Genomic DNA, 19,747 nt, shown 5'->3' on the forward strand with positions numbered 1-19,747 from the left:
ACTGTTCTACGCTTCAACGAGTTGTAGTCTCTACAGATTCGCCATCTGGATTCAGGTGACAGTGTAGATCTGGGATGGGTCCTGCGGCTCTCCTGGTCTGGCTGGTTCAGACCTCATCAGCTGCTGCAGCTCCTCAGAGAGCTTCGGGATCTCGTAATAAGGCGGAATCTTATATACGTGGGGTGACAACATGGCTCAGTCGTTTCCCACTGCTTCTCAAGAGGGAAGATTGGAAAATTGCGAATCATCCTAACTAATCAAGCAGTTCCAGGCAAGAACTTTCCCTAATCCCTCATGCCGCAATTTGATATTGTAAAAAATGTCTTGAGGCTTCATTTCCCAGCAAGCAGGTTCACACATCTACTAAATTCTGGCCTGTGAGATTGTCACTGAATGTATCGAGATCAACAGATCGATTATTTTGTTAAAGCAATTCAGACAGGAATTTAATGAAAATTTGACAACCAATGCATTAAAAAGCAGCACCGAGAGCATGTCACACTCCCAGGCCTGAGATGAGAACAGTCACAGTTCCATCTGACCACCTGAATCAGTGCAGGGCATACCAGTCATACATACATTTAAAATTTTCAATTTTCAAAAGTCTCAGAAGAAATAGATTAAATCCACCATCAAATTCCCCACATGGAGACCTCTGAATATTTAATAGCAAATGAGGGGTATATTTATGCAACAGGTCTATGACTGCTCGCAAGAGGGTTGAAGCTGTTCAACTCATTTAACAGACAGCAGGTGGAGGATCAATTGAAAAGAAACTGCAGATTTGAGAATCTGAAATAAAAGCAGGAAATGTTGGAAAGTCACGGCAGATCAGTCACCATTTGGGAAGGTATGGAGACATTTTGGGGATGTGACCCCTTCTTCAGAAGTGATAGCGATGGCAGAACTCTGATCTGACAATATATTAACTTGTCTCTTTTATTCCTGTTGTGTTCCTCAGTGTTTCCTGTACTACCAGAGTGGCCCATTTAACTGACCTGTGTCCTGATTAAGTGCTTCTATCTCAACAACCCTTTTATTTCTTGTTTGGTCCTTTATCTTTTTTGTGATGATTGACACTTTGCCCTCTGCAGTTTGTCATGAGAATGTCGCTTTAAGAAACGTTTGGCTTCTCATGTTACTGCAGTGATGTCAGAGTGTGGGTGGAGCTGAGCTCTGGTTCTGCTTTTTAGTTTCACTTTGAGAAAAACTTGGGTGTGTTTGTCTTTTAGGTTTTGTTTTGCAGTGTGTTGCAGCTGAAGTCAGCCAAAGCAGCTGTATTGTTGAGCTCTCTGCCATGAAGGACTATCTTTTGATCATTTGGTGAATTCAGAAATTTAAATGTTTTCAGTATTGAATGTAAACCCTGATGTGCTTCTGTTTAAAGGTTGTTAAGTCTTTTGGATGTTAAAAGGACAGCTTAAAGGATTACTTAGTGTTGTATTCGTTGGCGGTTATCTTTGAATTAATGGTTGCTAAGATATTCACTGTTTGTTTTAAAAAGAATAAACATTGTTTTGTTTTGTTTTGTTTTTAAAAATACTGGTCCATTTCTGCTGTACCACACCTCTAGAGTGGGCCGTGTGCTCCCCATACCACAATCTATTAAAAGTTGTGGGTCAGGTGAACTCCATGATACACTTTGGGGTTCTCTAAACCCTGGCCCATAACAAATTGGGGGCTCGTCCGGGATAAAAGACTATCTATTAGATTGGCTTAGTGAACTTAAAGACTGTGAGGGGTGACAATATTGTGGTTGCTTTTCAGGTGTGGTATTTCAGTTTAAGTAGGGAGTGTGTTGTGGACAATGGCTCTTTCAGAGGCTCTGAAGGTTTTGGGGGTGGAGACGGTCACATGCAGTACCTTACGGACAGAGACTAAAAGCAGATTTGGCAAAAACATTGCAGTTAACATTACCTAACAAAATGTGAAAAGATGAGGTCATTATGGCAGTGGCTAAGCATTTAAAGTTGCCTGAGATACAGTTTGTCTCATTGGAAATGACAAAAATTCAGTTACAAATTAAACAAATGGAACATGAGAAAGAATTAAAGCAGTTTGAATACGAAAGAGAGAGAGAGGAAAAAGAGAGAGAGAGAGAGAGAGGAAAAAGAGAGAGAAGAAAGGAAAACAGAAAGAATAGCCCTAGCAGAACAAAAAGAAAGAGAAAGGGAGATACAGATCAGGGAAAAAGATAAGGAGAGAGTTTGAACTTCAGAAAATGGCCATGAAACATGAGTCAGTTAAAATTGACAGACGTAAAGGGAAACGTACAGTTGGTGGATAGTGATGAGGATAGTGAGAAAGAGTGTCATAGTTGAAGGCTTGGTGGAAATCTATTTAAATATGTCCAAGCATTGCCAAGGTTTGATGAGAAGGAGGTAGAAGCCTTTTTCATTTCATTTGAGAAGGTAGCTGAACAAATGAAATGGCCACAGGACATGTGGGTATTACTGATTTAAACAAAGCTGGTAGGTAGGGCTAGTGAAGTGTTTGATCACTACCGGAGGAGGTATCTGGGACGTATGAGGAGGTGAAAAAATCCATCTTAGGTGCATATGAACTAGTGCCTGAAGCCTACAGACAAAGGTTTAGAAATTTAAGGAAAGAATTTGGTCAAACATACATGGAGTTTGAAAGGACCAAACAGAGTAATTTTGATAGGTGGATAAGGGCTTTGAAAATAGACCAAACGTATGAAGCTCTCAGAAAGATTATACTTTTGGAGGAGTTTAAAAATTCAATTCCTGATGTAGTGAGAACTCATGTGGAAGAGCAGAGAGTTAAAACTGCGAGATTAGCAGCAGAAATGGCAGATGATTATGAATTAGTTCATAAATCAAAGCTTGGTTTCCGACATCAGTTTCAGCCTGTGAGGGATAAAAACTGGGGACATGAGAAATACTCAAGTGGTAAAGGTAAAGGTGATCTGATGGGAGATAATAAGGAGAGTGTACCTCAGATTAAAAAAGAAATCCAGGAAGGTGGAAAAGAAATGCAAAGTTTCAAATGTTTTCACTGTAATAAGTTGTGGGTCAGGTGAACTCCATGTAAAGTCACAGTGTTGGTGGTTGACGAAAAGCACTGGGAAGGCTGATGTGGTAAAACAGGATAAGACAATGGGGTTTATTAAAGTGGTAAAGGAAAGCCCAAGTGAAGTGAAGGAGGCGCAAAGGATTGTACAGCCTGATCAAGAGGTGTTGATAAGAAGGTGCCAGATCTCTTTAAAGAATTTACTTGTGTGGGTAAAGTTTACTCATGTGTATCAGGAGGAGCAGGTAAAGAAGTCACAATTTTAAGAGATACGGGAGCTAGTCAATCTTTAATGGTAAGAGAGGAGGAGTTATGTAGTTTGAGAAGAATGTAGCCAGAAAAGGTGGTAATATGTGGACTCAGGGTGAGAGGAGTAGTGTTCCATTATATAAGGTAAGGTTGTAAAGTCCAGTGAAGAGTGGTGAAGTGGTAGTGGGAGTAATAGAGAAACAATCTTGTCCAGGGATACAGTTTATCTTGGGTAATAATATAGCTGGATCGCAGGTGGGAGTGATGCCTACTGTGGTTGATAAGCCAGTGGAAAATCTGTCAACTGAAGTGTTGAAGGACGAATATCCTGGGATTTTTCCGGATTGTGTAGTAACAAGGTCGCAAAGTCACAGGTTAAGACAAGAGGAGAAATCAAAGAGTGAAGATGAAGTTGAAGTGCAATTATCAGAAACGATTTTTGATCAGATGGTGGAAAAAGAAGAACAGGTGGAGGATGAGGCAGATATTTTTAGTTCAGGAAAATTGGCGGAGTTACAACAAAAAGATATAGAAATAAAACGGATGAGGAATCTGCATGTATACCAGAGTGTTATTACCGTAAAAGTGATGTGTTGATGGAGACCTTTACATGTGAAGGCGGATGAAAAGTGGGCAGAAGTTCATCAAGTAGTATTGCCGGTAGGGTATAGAAAGGAGGTGTTGCGAGTTGCACATGAGGTACCAGTGGGAGGTCATTTGGGAATAAGGAAAACTCAAGCTAAAATCCAGAAACATTTTTATTGGCCTGGACTACATAAAGATGTAGTTAAATTTTGTCAATCATGTCACACATGTCAAGTGATAGGGAAACCTCAAGAAGTGATAAAACCAGTGCCCTTAATACCCATTCCAGCATTTGAGGAACCTTTTACAAGGGTCCTAATTGATTGCATAGGACCGCTTCCTAAAACAAAAAGTGGGAATCAATATCTTTTGACTATAATGGATGTGTCTACTAGGTTTCCAGGGGCCATTCCAGTACGTAATATTACAGCTAAAAGATTGTGGAGGAGTTACTTAAATTCTTTAATAGATATGACTACTCACAGAAATACAATGGGATCAAGGATCAAATTTTACCTCAAGATTATTCAAAGAAGTTATGGATAGCGTCGGAATAAAACAATTTAAATCAACTGCGTACCATCCAGAATCGCAGGGAGCGTTAGAAAGGTGGCATCAGACATTAAAGACAATGTTGAGGGCTTATTGTCAAGATTATCCAGAGGATTGGGATAAAGGAATTCCATTCGTACTGTTTGCAATTAGGGATGCACCTAATGAATCAACCAAATTCAGTCCTTTTGAACTAATTTTTGGTCATGAGGTAAGAGGACCACTTAAATTGATTCAGGAAAAATTGGTGAGTGAGAAATCAGAAATTACATTATTGGATTATGTGTCAAATTTTAGGGAACGATTAAATAGAGCAGGTGAATTGGCTTGACAACATTTAAAAGTTGCACAAAATGTGATGAAACGGGTAGCGGACAAGAAATCCAAAGTTCGTAGTTTTGCCTGTGGAGATAAAGATTTAGTATTGTTACCAGTGGTAGGTGAACCTTTAAAAGGAAAGTTTTGTGGACCGTATCAGATTGAAAGGAAATTAAGTGAGGTGAATTATGTGGTAAAAACACCAGATAGAAGGAAGACTCACCGAGTGTGTCATGTCAATATGCTTAAAAGGTACTTTAAAAGGGAAGGAGAGAAAAAGGAGGTTTTAATGATTCTAACTCAATGTGACGAACCAAATCCAGATGACTGTGAATTTGACATACCTCAAATTAAATTTTAGAATGAGGATGTTCTTAAAAATTGGGATAAATTGTTGAGTTACCTTCCAGAGGAAAAACAAACTGACATGAAAGAGTTATTGATATCACGTGGGCAAGTTTGTAGAGATAAATTGGGAAGTACTAAAATGGCTGTACATGATGTAGATGTGGGAAATGCTATTCCAATCAAACAAAATCCATACAGACTTAACCCTTTAAAATTGGCACAGGTTAACAAAGAGATTGAGAGTATGCTTAAAAATGGCATAATTGAAGTGGATTGCAGCCAATGGAGCTCACCCATAGTGATGATACCTAAGCCAGACGGTACCCAACGGTTGTGTGTGGACTATAGAAAGGTTAATGCAGTTACAAGAACGGACTCTTATCCTATTCCACGTTTGGAGATTTGCATTGAGAAAGTGGGACAATCAGTTTTTATTTCCAAACTAGATTTACTTAAAGGTTACGGGCAGGTACCTTTATCTGAAAGGGCGAAGGAGATTTCAGCTTTTGTGACTCCAGATGGTATATACCAATTCAAAGTTATGCCATTTGGCATGAAAAACGCCCCAGCCACATTTCAACGGTTAACTAACAAAGTTGTTTCAGGATTACCCAATTGTGCGGTATACATCGACGATCTGGTAATTTTCAGCCAGACATGGGAAGAACATTTAAAACATCTGATGGAGTTATTCGATCGATTTCAGGAGGCGGGTTTGGTGATACACCTAGCCAAAAGTGAATTTGGAAAAGCCCAAGCCACTTTCCTTGAGGAGTTTCCGATACCCTCGAGACATAGGGAAATAATGCGATTTCTTGGCATGAGTGGATTTGATCGAACATTGGTGAAAATGTTTTGTAGCGTGATTGCTGCACTGATGGACTTGCTGAAGAAACGTCAAAAATTCCGGTGGACAGCGGAGTTTCAACAGGCATTTGACTACCTGAAAGCTGTGATAACCAATGCTCCTGTGTTGGAGAATTACAAGGGACTCTGTGATCAGATTGAACTAAAGTATCTGACTTTGAAGAGACATGCCGAGGCGTAGAGAAATGGATGGATCGTGCAGAGACCTTCTTGTTCAAAGAGACTGTCAATCGAGAAGGATTTCATTTGGAGGAAGAAGAACGAAAAAAAATGGACTATATTATTATACCTGTTTGCGTGTGTTGTTTATTTTGAAATGAAAAAGTATATTTACTGTGTGCATTTCTTAAAGGATAGTGAAAAGGTGAAAAATGAAACCATCTTGAAGTTGATGGTTTATTTTTTTTTGGGGGGGGAAGGTGTCATATGAGAGTACTTTTAAGAAATGGGTGTTTATAAATGGGTGTGTATGTAAGTATCTGTAGTGAGAGGACCTTTAAGAAATGGGTGTTTATTACTGCAGTGATGTCAGAGAGTGGGTGGAGCTGGGCTGACTGTCAGCTTTTTCCTTTCGTTTTAGGCTGTTTGCTGTAGGGTGTGTTTTAGTTTTGTTTTCCGTGTTGGAGCTGATGCCAGACAGAGCAGGTGTACTGTTGTTCTCTCTGCCATGAAAATACTATCTCTTGATCATTTGGTGAATTCAGAATTATAAATGTTTTCAGTAGTGAATGTAAACTTGATGTGCTTCTGTTAAAAGGTGTTTCTTTTGTCTTCTGGATGTTGTTTGGGAAGTTATTAAGGATTACTTAGTGTTGTATTCTTTGGGGGTTGTATTTGAATTGATGGTTGCTAAGATGTTCACTGTATGTTTTAAAAGGGTTAACTTGAGTTCATAGAATAAACATTGTTTTGCTTTAAAAAATACTTTTCCATTTCTGCTGTACCACACTTGTAGAGTGGGCCGTGTGCTCCCCATACCACAATCTATTAAAAGTTGTGGGTCAGGTGAACTCCATGATATACTTTGGGGTTCTCTAAACCCTGGCCCATAACAGTTAACATGCGGGCTGCTGTTTGAGGGTTTGGTGGGAGGATGGGATTGTTGTTGTTGATATGGGGATTGACATTGTATTCGTTACTGCTTATTGTTTATTGTTGGTGGGTGTAAATTTGGGAGAAAATGTGAAAAAGGAGAATAACATTTTTTTTTTTTAAAAAGGGGCAATTTAGCGTGGCCAATTCATCTAACATGCACATCTTTTTTGGGGGGGTTGTGGGGGTAAGACCCACGTAGACACAGGTGAATGTAAAACTCCACACGTGCAGTGACCCAGGGCTGGGATCGAACTTGGGTCTTCGGCGCCGTGAATGAGCAGTGCTAACCACTGTGCCACCGTGCCACCCTTCTCTTCCCCCCTTTATATACGTGAGCTCATCCAAAACATCTTGTCGAGGTGGCATATCAGCCATGGTGAGACAGGCCAAGGCTATGCAAGGCCTTCAACGTGGTGGCGTAGTGGTATTGTCACTGGACTCGTAATCTAGATCCCCAGATTCGATCCCACATAGTAGATGGTGAAATTTGAATTCAATAAAAATCTGCAATTAAAAAGTCTATGGACGATCATGAAACCATTATCGATTTGTCAGAAAAAACTATTTTCTTCACTGATGTCCTTTAGAAAAGGAAATCTGCCAGCCTTAAGTGCCATCCTATGTGACTCCATACCAACAGCTATGTGGTTGACTCTTAAATGCTCCCTGAAATGGCCTAGCAAGCCACTCAGTTCAAGAGTAATTAGCGATGGGCAACAAATGCTGGCCTTGCCAGCAATGTCCACATCCCATGCACGAATAAAGAAAAATCTGCTCCAATTCCTTGTGTTCTTCTAACCCAACTGTCCATTTTCTACTTTGCACCAAGACCCATTTATCAATCCCCCCTGTGCTCAGTGACCTATACTGGCTTCCTGTCCAGCAGTGCCTTAATGTAAAAGTTCTCATCCTTGTTTTAAAATCCCTCCCATGGCCTTTGCTCCTCCCTATTTCTGTAATCTCCTCCAGTCCCACAATCTTCCAAGGTATCTGCACTCTTCCAAATTTCACCTTTTGGATATCCACCACCAGCAGCCATAGAACATAGAACATAGAACAATACAGCGCAGTACAGGCCCTTCGGCCCACGATGTTGCACCGAAACAAAAGCCATCTAACCTACACTATGCCATTATCATCCATAAGTTTATCCAATAAACGTTTAAATGCCCTCAATGTTGGCGAGTTCACTACTGTAGCAGGTAGGGCATTCCACGGCCTCACTACTCTTTGCGTAAAGAACCTACCTCTGACCTCTGTCCTATATCTATTACCCCTCAGTTTAAAGTTATGTCCCCTCGTGCCAGCCATATCCATTCGCGGGAGAAGGCTCTCACTGTCCACCCTATCCAACCCCCTGATCATTTTGTATGCCTCTATTAAGTCTCCTCTTAACCTTCTTCTCTCCAACAAAAACAACCTCAAGTCCATCAGCCTTTCCTCATAAGATTTTCCCTCCATACCAGGCAACATCCTGGTAAATCTCCTCTGCACCCGCTCCAAAGCCTCCACGTCCTTCCTATAATGCGGTGACCAGAACTGTACGCAATACTCCAAATGCGGCCGTACCAGAGTTCTGTACAGCTGCAACATGACCTCCCGAATCCGGAACTCAATCCCTCTACCAATAAAGGCCAACACTCCATAGGCCTTCTTCACAACCCTATCAACCTGGGTGGCAACTTTCAGGGATCTATGTACATGGACACCTAGATCCCTCTGCTCATCCACACTTTCAAGAACTTTACCATTAGCCAAATATTCCGCATTCCTGTTATTCCTTCCAAAGTGAATCACCTCACACTTCTCTACATTAAACTCCATTTGCCACCTCTCAGCCCAGCTCTGCAGCTTATCTATATCCCTCTGTAACCTGCTACATCCTTCCACACTATCGACAACACCACCGACTTTAGTATCGTCTGCAAATTTACTCACCCACCCTTCTGCGCCTTCCTCTAGGTCATTGATAAAAATGACAAACAGCAACGGCCCCAGAACAGATCTTCAGATGTCAGGGCTCTAAATCTCTGGAATTCCTTTCCCAAACATCCCTACTTCTCTCTCCTCCTTTAAGATGTTTGTTAAAACTTTCCTCTTTGACCAAGATTTTAATCGCCTGTCCTAAAAGCTGTTCGGATGGCTCAATGCCAGAATTTTGTTTGATAATGCTCCTATGTTTAAAAGGCCTAAATAAATGTGAGCTGGGGCCAATTCTTCTGGTTGTTTTGCTGTGACTCCTGTGGTAACCCCAGCGGAAAGGTTTTGGAGAAGGCTGGAACATGGCCAGGAACCGCCTTGAGAGGGGAAGTCCTGATCGGCCTGGTCAGAGGAGCCTGGGCCATAGGGAGCTCTCTGCTCTGGGAGGCCCAGTCCACGGTGGACACTGTACACTCTTAGTGTCCAACAGTGCATGCCCTGAACTCCACACATATGGTGAGAGACTGGCCTCCAACCAGCAAGGCCAGCCCTGTTGTGTGCAGCTTGTGTGGGTCTCATTGTCTCAATCACGGTGAATCTTTAAGCAGGCTGTTGGTGAATCAGGAATTCACATTCTGAAGAGCTGTGAATCATTACATTCTATAAAATCCTATTGCGTGGGCAGCATTTACTCAACTCTGCTTTGTTTCCTTAACCATTGATTTGAAAATCCCCCAGGTTTATTACTAAGCCGAGAGTACATAAACTCAGCTAAAGTAAACAGTCCCCAGGGTCAATGGGTCTTTCAATTTGGTTGCAGTTACTTTAATGAGCGAGCTTTGCAATGGGCCTCCAGAGGCAAGGATTGTTGGTCTAATTTAATCTTTGTTGTTGATAAAACAAAACACAGCTCTTGGAAGAGGGGAAAGAAATGGTCCTTGTGAACAGACCGTTGCTGGCTGTGGCAGCTATGGGGAATGTTAGGCGTTGCCACAGTGCAATAAATCTGATTGGTCACAAAACTCGGATACTTGGGGATCTATGACTGGGCCATTACTTCAAACTCAGTCTCGCTGATTGTCAACATTGGTGCCTGCGTGCTGCAGTATAGACTGCAGAGGTTCCAGGTTTAATTCCATGGTCTGTGTTGAGCGGGCTGATGTCAGCCTCTGCTGGGGAGGAGCTTCAATAGAACTGGCACCTTTAGGCTAAGGTAGAAAAATGTCCCGAAAGGATTAAATTTAGCTGCTCAAGCCTTTCATAGAATCTCTACAGTGCAGACGAAGGCCATTCAGCCCATCGAGACTGCACTGACACATTCAAAAGGCATCCTACCTAGCCCCACTGTGCCACCCTTATGGTTGAAAAGTCCAACAAAACTGATGGTCCAGACTCTCAGATGAGGCTGGATTTTCCCTCTGGTTGGGGTGGGCAGAAAGTAGAATCAGGACTGTTTCCCCCCCCCCCTTTCACAGCCGCACTCCATTAATTGGCATGCAGACAGATTCGCTGCCGAAGGAGTCCCTTTCACAAGCAGGCTGTAGCTGTAGGGCTCCTGGAGTGCTGTTGCCCCATCTCCCTGCTCCCGCCCTGCCTTTGAGTGCCCCCTCCCCCCGCTCCCGTTTGCCTTTGGGTGCCCCCCCCTCCCCCTCCCCCCCCCCCCCGGCTCCCACCCTGCCTTTGGATGCCCCCCCCCCCTCCCCCTACCGGCAGATAGATCTTCCCTCCAAGTTCGGAGGACTGGGAATAGCAAGGTTCTTACCGAGCCATCTGCTGCATTGGAGCAGGGAGCTTGCCGGCCTCGAACCCAGCTTGGCAAAAATGGCACTGGTCGGGAAATCGGCGGCGGTATTTTCGAGCCTGAGGCTGGGAAGTTGAAGATGTGACCCAGCGAGAAAGTCAATCTGCAGGGTATGATGGTGAGAATGGAGAGGATAGAAATCAGGGGCCAAATTCTCCGTAGCCCGATGCCGAAATGGGGTTCGCCGAACAGGCGGAGAATGTCTTCTGACGCCGGAATTGGGGCAGGTGTCGGTTTGACGCTGGTTTGCGATGTTCGTCCCCCTCCAAATCGGCGTCATCGGGATGCACGCTGCGCGCAGTCACAACACCGTTGGCGCACCATCAGCTGGCCCACCCGCGAAGCTCCACCCCCAATGGGCCGAGCACCCAATGGCGCGAGCCACGTGTGGTCCCAGCGGTCAGGAACCTGGCATGCTGGCTGTGGACAGTGTCCAGCGCCGCTACACTCTGCCGGGATCCATGCCGCTGGGGGAATGGTGGGGGGGTGGCCAGGGGGTAGGCTGTGGGGTCGGGGTGGGCAGGTACAGGGTCCAGCATGGCCGACGCCTGTTTTCCGGCGCAGCTCGTCAACCCTGCGCTTGTGCGGCCCGGGACCTGCCGATTCTCCGGCCATTTTGCGCACGATCCGCGGGTTTTTCACGTGGCGCCTGTGCTAGCCCCTCACTAGTACCATAATCGGTGAGGGGTTAACGCCGATTTTCCCGTCGTGAAACACCCACGGATCCTCCGTTGGCGCCGGCTCTTACCCTCATTCCATCCCAGAATTCTGATGGGAGTTGAACCTGAGATGCCAAACTGCCTTTTCTAGTTCAAATGCTTGACTATCCTGCTGTCCATCAGCTGCATTTAGCACAGAGGAAAATCTCTCTCTCAAAAGCAGGCCCTGTGTTGACAGCCTAACGCTAGGCCAGTCACACGTTTAGAAGCTTGCTCGGAGGTCTCTTACCTTGTGCTGCTTAATTGCTTTGTTCAGTCTCTTCTCCTGGTCAAGGCGGGACTGCATCCGCTCCATGGACTCGCGAATCAGGTTGTTCTCCTCAATCTGCCTCAGCAGTTGCTCCTGTAAGCTCTCCATGTCGGTCTGTTGTTTGTGTAGAGTGTTCTGCGACCGTCTGCAAATACCAAATGACAGGAGAGAAATTGAAGAGATCTGAAACGCTTAGCGTTCAAAGCAGCTAATTTGCTGTTTGGCGAAGCTTTCCTTTTTTACCCAATTGAGGAAACACGAGTGTGGAATTAATCATAGAATTTACAGTGCAGAAGGAGGCCACCCGGCCCATCGAGTCCGCACCGGCTCTTGGAAAGAGCACCCTACCCAAGGTCAACACCGCCACCCTATCCCCATAACCCAGCAACCCCACCCAACACTAAGGGCAATTTTGGACACTAAGGGCAATTTATCATGGCCAATCCACCTAACCTGCACATCTTTGGACTGTGGGAGGAAACCGGAGCACCCGGAGGAAACCCACGCACACACGGGGAGGATGTGCAGACTCCGCACAGACAGTGACCCAAGCCGGAATCGAACCTGGGATCCTGGAGCTGTGAAGCAATTGTGCTATCCACAATGCTACCGTGCTGCCCATCCTTAAGACATCCTTCTTCACCCAATACGTGCACAGGAGCGCCCAAGGTTGAGAAAAGGAGAGAATGGAGTTGGAGGTAAATTAGAAAGGTGAGGTGAGGTTTTTTTAATATTCCTTCATGGGATGGGGACATCACAGGCTGGGCCAGCATTTATTGCCCATCCCTAATTGCCCTTGAACAGAGTGGCTTGCTCGGCCATTTCAGAGGGCATTTATGAGTCAACCACATTGCTGTGGGTCTGGAGTCACATGTAGGCCAGACCGGGTAAGGTTGGCAGATTTCCTTCCCTAAAGGGGCATTCATGAACGAGATGGGTTTTTACAACAATCGATTCATGGCCATCATTAGATTTTTAATTCCTGATTCTTGTTTAATTCAAATTTCACCATCTGCCGTGGTGGAATTTGAACCCCGGTTACAAGCCCAGTGACAAGACCACAGTGCCACCGGCTCCCCAGGTGACACCAAGTATGTGATTTAAAGCTCGTGGCTGCAGCAGACTCAGAAGGATGACACGAGGACAGACTTTCACACTTTCTAAAGGGTCATTTCAATTAGAAGGTGGCACAATGAGGTTTGATTTCAGCCACGGTTGAGATGATCCAACTCTGCAGGATTGAATCTGGGTCTCCCTCATTAGCATGACGATAGCGCAATGCTCCCTTGCTCCATTCACAACACCCCAGGTTTGAAGCAGTCCAAGCCCAGAGGGAACAAGATATGGACAACATTCAAACTGGGCGGACAAGTGGCAGTGGTTAGCACATCTGCATCACAGAGTCAGGGACCCAGGTTCAGTTGGGCAGCATGGTGGCACAGTGGTTAGCACTGCTGCCTCACAATGCCAGGGACCACGGTTCAATACCGGCCTTGGGTGACTGTGGAGTTTGCACATTCTCCCCGTGTCTGCGTAGGTTTACTCCGGGTGTTCCGGTTTCCTCCCACAGTCCAAAGTTGTGAAGGTTAGATGGATTGGCCATGATCAATTGCCACGTGTCCAGGGTTGTGCAGGTTAGGTGGAGTTATGGGGTTGCAAGGATTGGGTCGGTGCAGACCCGACGGGCTGAATGGCCTCCTTCTGCACTGTAGGGATTCTATATAAATACTGTGGCTACATGAGCAGGTCAGAGGCTGGGAACTCTGTGGTGAAAACACACCTCTTAACACCCCAAAGCCTGTCCAACACCTACAAGGCAACAGTGTGGAGTGTGATGGAGTACTGTCCATTTGCCTGGCTGAGTGCTGAGGGCAAATCTTTCGGATGAAACAGAGCTGTCTTCTAAACCTCACTCAGTTTGGTATTTTCCTGTGATCCCGATAGGCCCAGGAAAACCCAGGAATGCTGGAAAAGTGGTTGTCCCACTGAATTGAATATGGGGGTGAGGTGTGAGGGATTTGAGTGATCATGGGGGTGGGAAGAGGGGGGGAGGGGCGGGCTTGTTTTCTAATCGCAGGAGAGGGCGCAGATTATCTCCGAGGGGTATGGGGAAGCATTCCTGCTCCATTTGGCCCTCAAGCAGTGCTGGAAAAACGCTTGCTTGCTGGATCTGGAAACTGGGCTCCATAAGGTTCCAAGTGGCCTAATGACAAAATCACATATGACGTGTTATTAGTTAAACTGAAATGTGTGGAAGCTCAGGGTAAACCCTCGGGGTAAATAAGAACTGGCTGAGGCTAGAAAACAATAAGTGCTTGCTGTTTGTATTTTGTTATGGTGTTGGGGGTGAGCGGGGGAGGAAACTGATGAACGGGTGCTCCAGGACTTGGTGTTGTGACTAGTACGGTTCCTTATTTATATAAATGACTCACAAATTCAAAGCAATGGAGTTATCTTTTTTGATGATACCAAACTGGAAAAGGCAGTAGAAATGACTAAACACACCAATTTGCATTTTTAGGTAACCTTTATCTCAGTAAAATGTCCTAAGATGCTTCATTGGTGCTTCGTTATCAAACAGAATTTGGCACTGAATCACACAAGGACATAGTGGGGCAGATGATCAAACGCCTTGTCACAGAGTTAGGTATCAAGGAGTTTCTCAAATGAGGTAAGAGTGGAAGAGAGGAATGAGGGGTAGTGGGGTTGTTCCAGAGTTAAGGCCCTCAGTAGCTAGCGGCAAGGCCACCGATGATGAGAGCAAATAAAAACAAGGCTTCGCTTAACAGGCAACCAATGTACATCGGTGAGCATGGGAGCGATGACTTTAAAAAGATTAAAGGGTTCCAAGTGGTGAAAATGAATATTCTGCCGAGGTTCTTGTTTATCTTTCAGGCTCTCCCGATCTTTATACCAAAAGGCTTTTTTTTTTAAAAAGTGGACACGATCATCTCGGACTTTGTATGGGCGGGAAGGTGCCGAGGGTGGGGAAGACCCTGCTACAGAGGCAGCAGGGGGGGTTGGCATTGCCATTGTCGAACTTGCTTCATTATTATTGGGCGACGAATGTGGACAAGGTGCGGCGGTGGTGGGAAAGGGAAGGGGTAGAGTGGGTTAGGATGGAGGAGGAATTTTGTAAGGGGTCTAGTTTGAGGGCTATGGTGACGGCAGCGTTGCCAATGGCTCCGAATAGGTATTAGAATAGAATAGAATTTACAGTGCAGAAGGAGGCCATTCGGCCCATCGAGTCTGCACCGGCTCTTGGAAAGAGCACCCTACCCAAGGTCAACACCTCCACCCTAGCCCCATAACCCAGTAAGCCCACCCAACACTAAGGGCAATTTTGGACACTAAGGGCAATTTATCATGGCCAATCCACCTAACCTGCACATCTTTGGACTGTGGGAGGAAACCGGAGCACCCGGAGGAAACCCACGCACACACGGGGAGGATGTGCAGACTCCGCACAGACAGTGATCCAAGCCGGAATCGAACCTGGGACCCTGGAGCTGTGAAGCAATTGTGCTATCCACAAGGCTAACGTGCTGTATTCAGGGAGCCCAGTGGTGCAGTCCACGGTGAAGATATGTAATCAATTGAGGAAGCATTTTAGGGTGGAAGGGATGTCGGTGCTAACGCCGCTGTGCGAGAATCATGGGTTTGAGCCGGGGGGGTGGGGATGGATAGTGTATACAGGAGGTGGAGAGAAGTGGGGCTGGTCAAGGTAAGGGATTTGTATTTGGAGGAAGGATTCGCCAGTCTGGAGGAGCTAAAGGAGAGGGTAGAGCTGCCGAGGGGGAGTGAGTTTAGGTATCTGCAGGTTAGGGACTTTGTTCGAAAGGTTTGGAGGGGGTTCCCTAGATTGCCGGGATACACCCTGCTGGAGCGACTGCTGCTTCCGGATGTGGAAGGGGAGGGAAGAATTGGGGATATATATAAGTGGCTGGGGGAGCAGGGAGGCGAGCGGGTGGTGAAGATCAAGGAGAAATGGGAAGCGGAGTTGAGAGGGGAGATCAATTTGTGAGTATTAAGTGAGGTACTGCGTAGGGTAACTGGGACCTCTTCTTGTACAAGGATGAACCTGATACATTTTACAGTGGTGCACAGGGTGCATATGATTCGGGCGAGAATGAGTGGGTTCTTTCAGGGGGTAGCAGATGAGTGCAAGAGGTGTGGACGGGGGGCCAGCGAATCACGCGCACATGTTTTGGAGTTGCGAAAAATTGGGAAGATTCTGGGCGGGAGTGTTCGCGGTTTTAGCCAGGATAGCGGAGGAGGAGGTGGACCCGGACCCATTGGTGGCGATGTTTGGGGTTTCAGAGAAGCCGGAGCTCATGGAGAGGAGGAAGGCCGATGTTGTGGCCTTCACCTCTCTGATTGCAAGGCGGTGAATTTTGCTGGAGTGGCGGTTGGCATCGCCACTCGGGGTAGCAGCTTGGTTGGGTGACCTGTACGACTTCCTGCGGTTGGAGAAGATAAAGTGTGAGTTAAGGGGCTCAGCAGGGGAGTTTGAGGAAAGGTGGAAGATGTTTGTGACCGTGTTTGAGGAGCTGTTCATCGTGGGGAGGGGGGTGGGGGGGGGTGAAACCAACTGGAAAGTTAATTGTTGGGAAGTATGTTTCCTGGGGTGTTTATTGGCTGTAATCTGCTTTAATACATGTTTGTAATAAAATACATTTTTTAAAAAGATTAGAGGGTGATATGGACAAGGGCAAGTCAATGGTAGATGAAAGAAGTGCAAGGTACTGCACAAAGGAAGGAAAAACAAATATAACAGAGGACTTCATGAAAGCTGCCATTGAAAAGGACTTAGAAATCCCAGCCGACTGGCCTCTAAACATTCTCTTGTAGAAGTGATCAGCAAAGACAATAGAATGTGGAACTACATCGCTCAAATAGTCGAATACAGTGTGGTATTGAAATTGTATAGTACCCTATAGTCAGGTCACCCCTTCAGCAATGTGTCCATTTCAGTTCCCTTTAGTCACGGGGGGAGGAAGGGGGGCATTCAAAATGTTGGAAGCAATACAAAAAAGAAAGTATTCCCCTGGATTCTTCCATCTACCTGAACTGTTTCAGGTCCTTCTCGTATCCCCCCAGCAACTCATCTTTCCTCTCCACCTGGCTCTTCAGTTGAGTGACTCGATTGTTCAGCAGCTCCATGTTATTTTGCCGTGCTTTCCCGAGCTTCTCCCTCTCATCCCGCGGGATGTGCTTCAGTGAGAGTGACCCCGAAAGCTCCTTCACTTCAAGCAGGCTGGACAGAGCCTTTACCAGGTCCAGATACTACATGAGGGGTAAGAGAATGGTGAGAAATGGTTAAACTGGAGAGGTGGGTGCCCAGGTACACAAATCAGGCACACAGGTAAAGCGAACACACAGGTACAAGAAGTAAAGGCTAACTGAGCAATGGCTGTTGCCCTCGGGGGTCTGGAATACAAAGGGAAAGAAGCGATCCTTCTATTGTACAGGCCTTGTTGAGAAGGATAAACCGGCCTTGGTGGACATACAGCAGATTCACCAGAACGACACCAAAGAGTTAGATTATGAGGAAAGGGTCGATAACGTCACTTGTATTCCCATGAACTTTGAGGTGGTAGGTGAAATGATGATAGGATTCGACAGGCTAAATAGAAACTCCCTTCTCAGATGAGAAATCCAGGACAACAGAGTACAATCTTAAAATTAGAATTGGGATTTTTGTTTGGTAAGAGTATAGAGGGATAAAATCAAAGGTGAGTAAATGGAATGGAGGTTCAGATCAGGTTTGAATAGAATGGCAGACCAAGTTCAAGGAGATGAATGGCCTACTCACCATCTTAACCATGAGGTACCTTCCTACTGAGGCAAGTGTAGAGATACAACCAATCTGAGGGATACACACAGATACAACTAACTATGGCCAAAGACTCAAGGGAATCAATCAATCAATTCATGTGAGGCTGGAATCAAGGAAACATTTTCAATGGGAAACAACTGGGCAGAGTTGAATGGTGACGATGCCATTCTATTCAAACCAAGTTAATTATCCCCCCCCGCCCCCATGTATGAAAAGCAGGAATAATAAGCCATGGTCACTGTCATGCTCTGAAGAGCAAATGTTGACACTTTCTTTCTGGTGCTGGGTCTACCTACCGTCCTCTCGCTGAGGTCCAGGGCCTCGGACATTTCCAAGCGTGCTGTCCTATCGATCGAGGCTTCAGAAATGGCGAAAGAGTCATCCCTTTGCTTCTACAATAGAAAAAGCAGGCTAACACATCCGAGCAGCTATACAGAATTTAGAGTGCAGAAACAGGCCATTCGGCCCATCTAGTCCACAGTGATGTTAATGCTCCAGCCAAGCTTCCTCCTATCTTACTTTAGTCAACTCAATCAGCATATCCTTCTGTACCTTCCTCCCTCCCCTGTCTGCTTATCTAATTTCCTCTTAAATGCATCCATGCTATTTTTGCCTAATTTTCTCAATGCGACAGCGTGTTCCCCATTCTCACCGTTCTCGGGATAACAAAACTTCTCCTGAATTTCTTGTTGGGAGTTATTGCGACCTGTCCTATATTTATGTTCTGTGATGCCCAAGAGGACAGTTTGGAGAATTTCACGATATCAGATGCTTCCATTTTGGAAGTGACCTTTGACACTGACTGACCATCTAGATTTAGGTGTAAAATGGCCACTTGGGGGCACTGGTGGGCAGCAGTCACCCATGGAACTGTCTAGAATGGCGGGGGATCAGAGGGGGAAGAGTAAAAATATTGATTAAAAATATGTTGTGATGCGAGGTGAGGAAGATTCACAAAAACTATTGAATGTAGACTCAGCCCCGAGCACAGATTGGTTCTGGTTATCAGATTAGTAAGGGGTGTCAGGATCAGGCCACCTCGGTCAGACATTTGCAGGAAGGCTAGCCTGAAATCACTGGAATATCTTCCAAAGGCCCAAATAATCCAGTGGCTAAGCCACGGGTCCCAGTGAGCGCTGACACAAGCACCACCACCACCAGAGTGTACACAATCGATTCAATACAATGAAACCGGAGGTTATAAGAAAAACAAAAAAATAGCTGGAAATACTCAGCAGGTCAGGAGAGGAACAGACCGGTAAATATTCCCATCCCGCCCATCGTGCGAATCGACACAGGCAGGACAGACAATTTAATGGACCATTAAAAAGTCCGTTGACCTCGGGTGGGAATTTCCCGCCCACAGTTACTGCTTTTAGGTTGAGATGATTTTCCATCAGAACTCTCGACCAGAATTTCTCTCACCCCAAATGCTGCCTGACCTGCTGAGTATTTTCAGCAATTTTGTGCTTTCATTTCAGATTTCCAGCCTCCGCAGTACTTTGCACTAGTGGCTGTAATGTTTTTGAGCAAGTGGCCATCAATCAAGTGCAATTTAAACTAAATGGCACAATTTTAAAAGGGGTGCAGTAACGGAGGTCATTTTATTGACATGTTGATAAGGCAGTTAACACAGCATATGGGACACTGGCTTTATAAATAGAGGCTTTGTGCAAAATTCTTCAAAACAATCTGTTTAGTTTCCCTCGCCTCCCAGAGTTATTGGGCATGCAGCAACTGCTGCTGCCGTGCTCTATGTCCGTGTTTGATGCAACAGAGAGCTCCTCCCTTATGGCCTGTGCCCATGATGAGGGCCTGGCCCTTGACTCAGAGGCTTCACGACTGTTTCTTCGACCACACCCCCTTTCCCTTCAGCAGCCAGGAAGCCACAGCAACAAAGCGTTGGCTTCGGTTTTAAAGCGTGAAGGTGGCTCCGCACGCCTGACAAAGCCTTCCTTAAGTTTTGTCCTCAGCCCTGGTCAATAGGCACAGCTGTCAATGGAGCTGCTGCATTGAAGCAGATAAGGAATCGCTGCAATAGCAAAGAATAAGTATAGTCATCCAGACTCGTTCTCTCTCCACTGATGCAGTTAGACCTGTTGAGGTTGTCCAGCATGTTATGTTTTTGTTTCCCCTTCCAGTACGTGCAGTAATTTGCTTTCAGGCAAGGG

At 45.5% G+C, this 19,747-nt stretch overlaps 1 protein-coding gene across 3 annotated transcripts in view; it reads right to left on the minus strand.

Moving 5' to 3' along the window:
* The window catches only part of LOC140392767 (forkhead-associated domain-containing protein 1-like), a 279,760-nt gene that overhangs the window by 63,344 nt on the left and 196,669 nt on the right, over positions 1 to 19,747 (minus strand). For all 3 annotated transcript variants that reach the window (XM_072478384.1, XM_072478383.1, XM_072478385.1), the window contains exons 26-28: positions 17,873 to 17,968; positions 16,803 to 17,023; positions 11,717 to 11,882 (exon numbers count right to left, since the gene is read on the minus strand). In XM_072478384.1, the coding sequence (XP_072334485.1) occupies positions 11,717 to 11,882; positions 16,803 to 17,023; positions 17,873 to 17,968 (483 nt within the window). The remainder of the gene's footprint in view (positions 1 to 11,716; positions 11,883 to 16,802; positions 17,024 to 17,872; positions 17,969 to 19,747) is intronic.

Source organism: Scyliorhinus torazame, chromosome 16 (assembly GCF_047496885.1).
Source record: "Scyliorhinus torazame isolate Kashiwa2021f chromosome 16, sScyTor2.1, whole genome shotgun sequence".
NCBI lineage: Eukaryota > Metazoa > Chordata > Chondrichthyes > Carcharhiniformes > Scyliorhinidae > Scyliorhinus > Scyliorhinus torazame.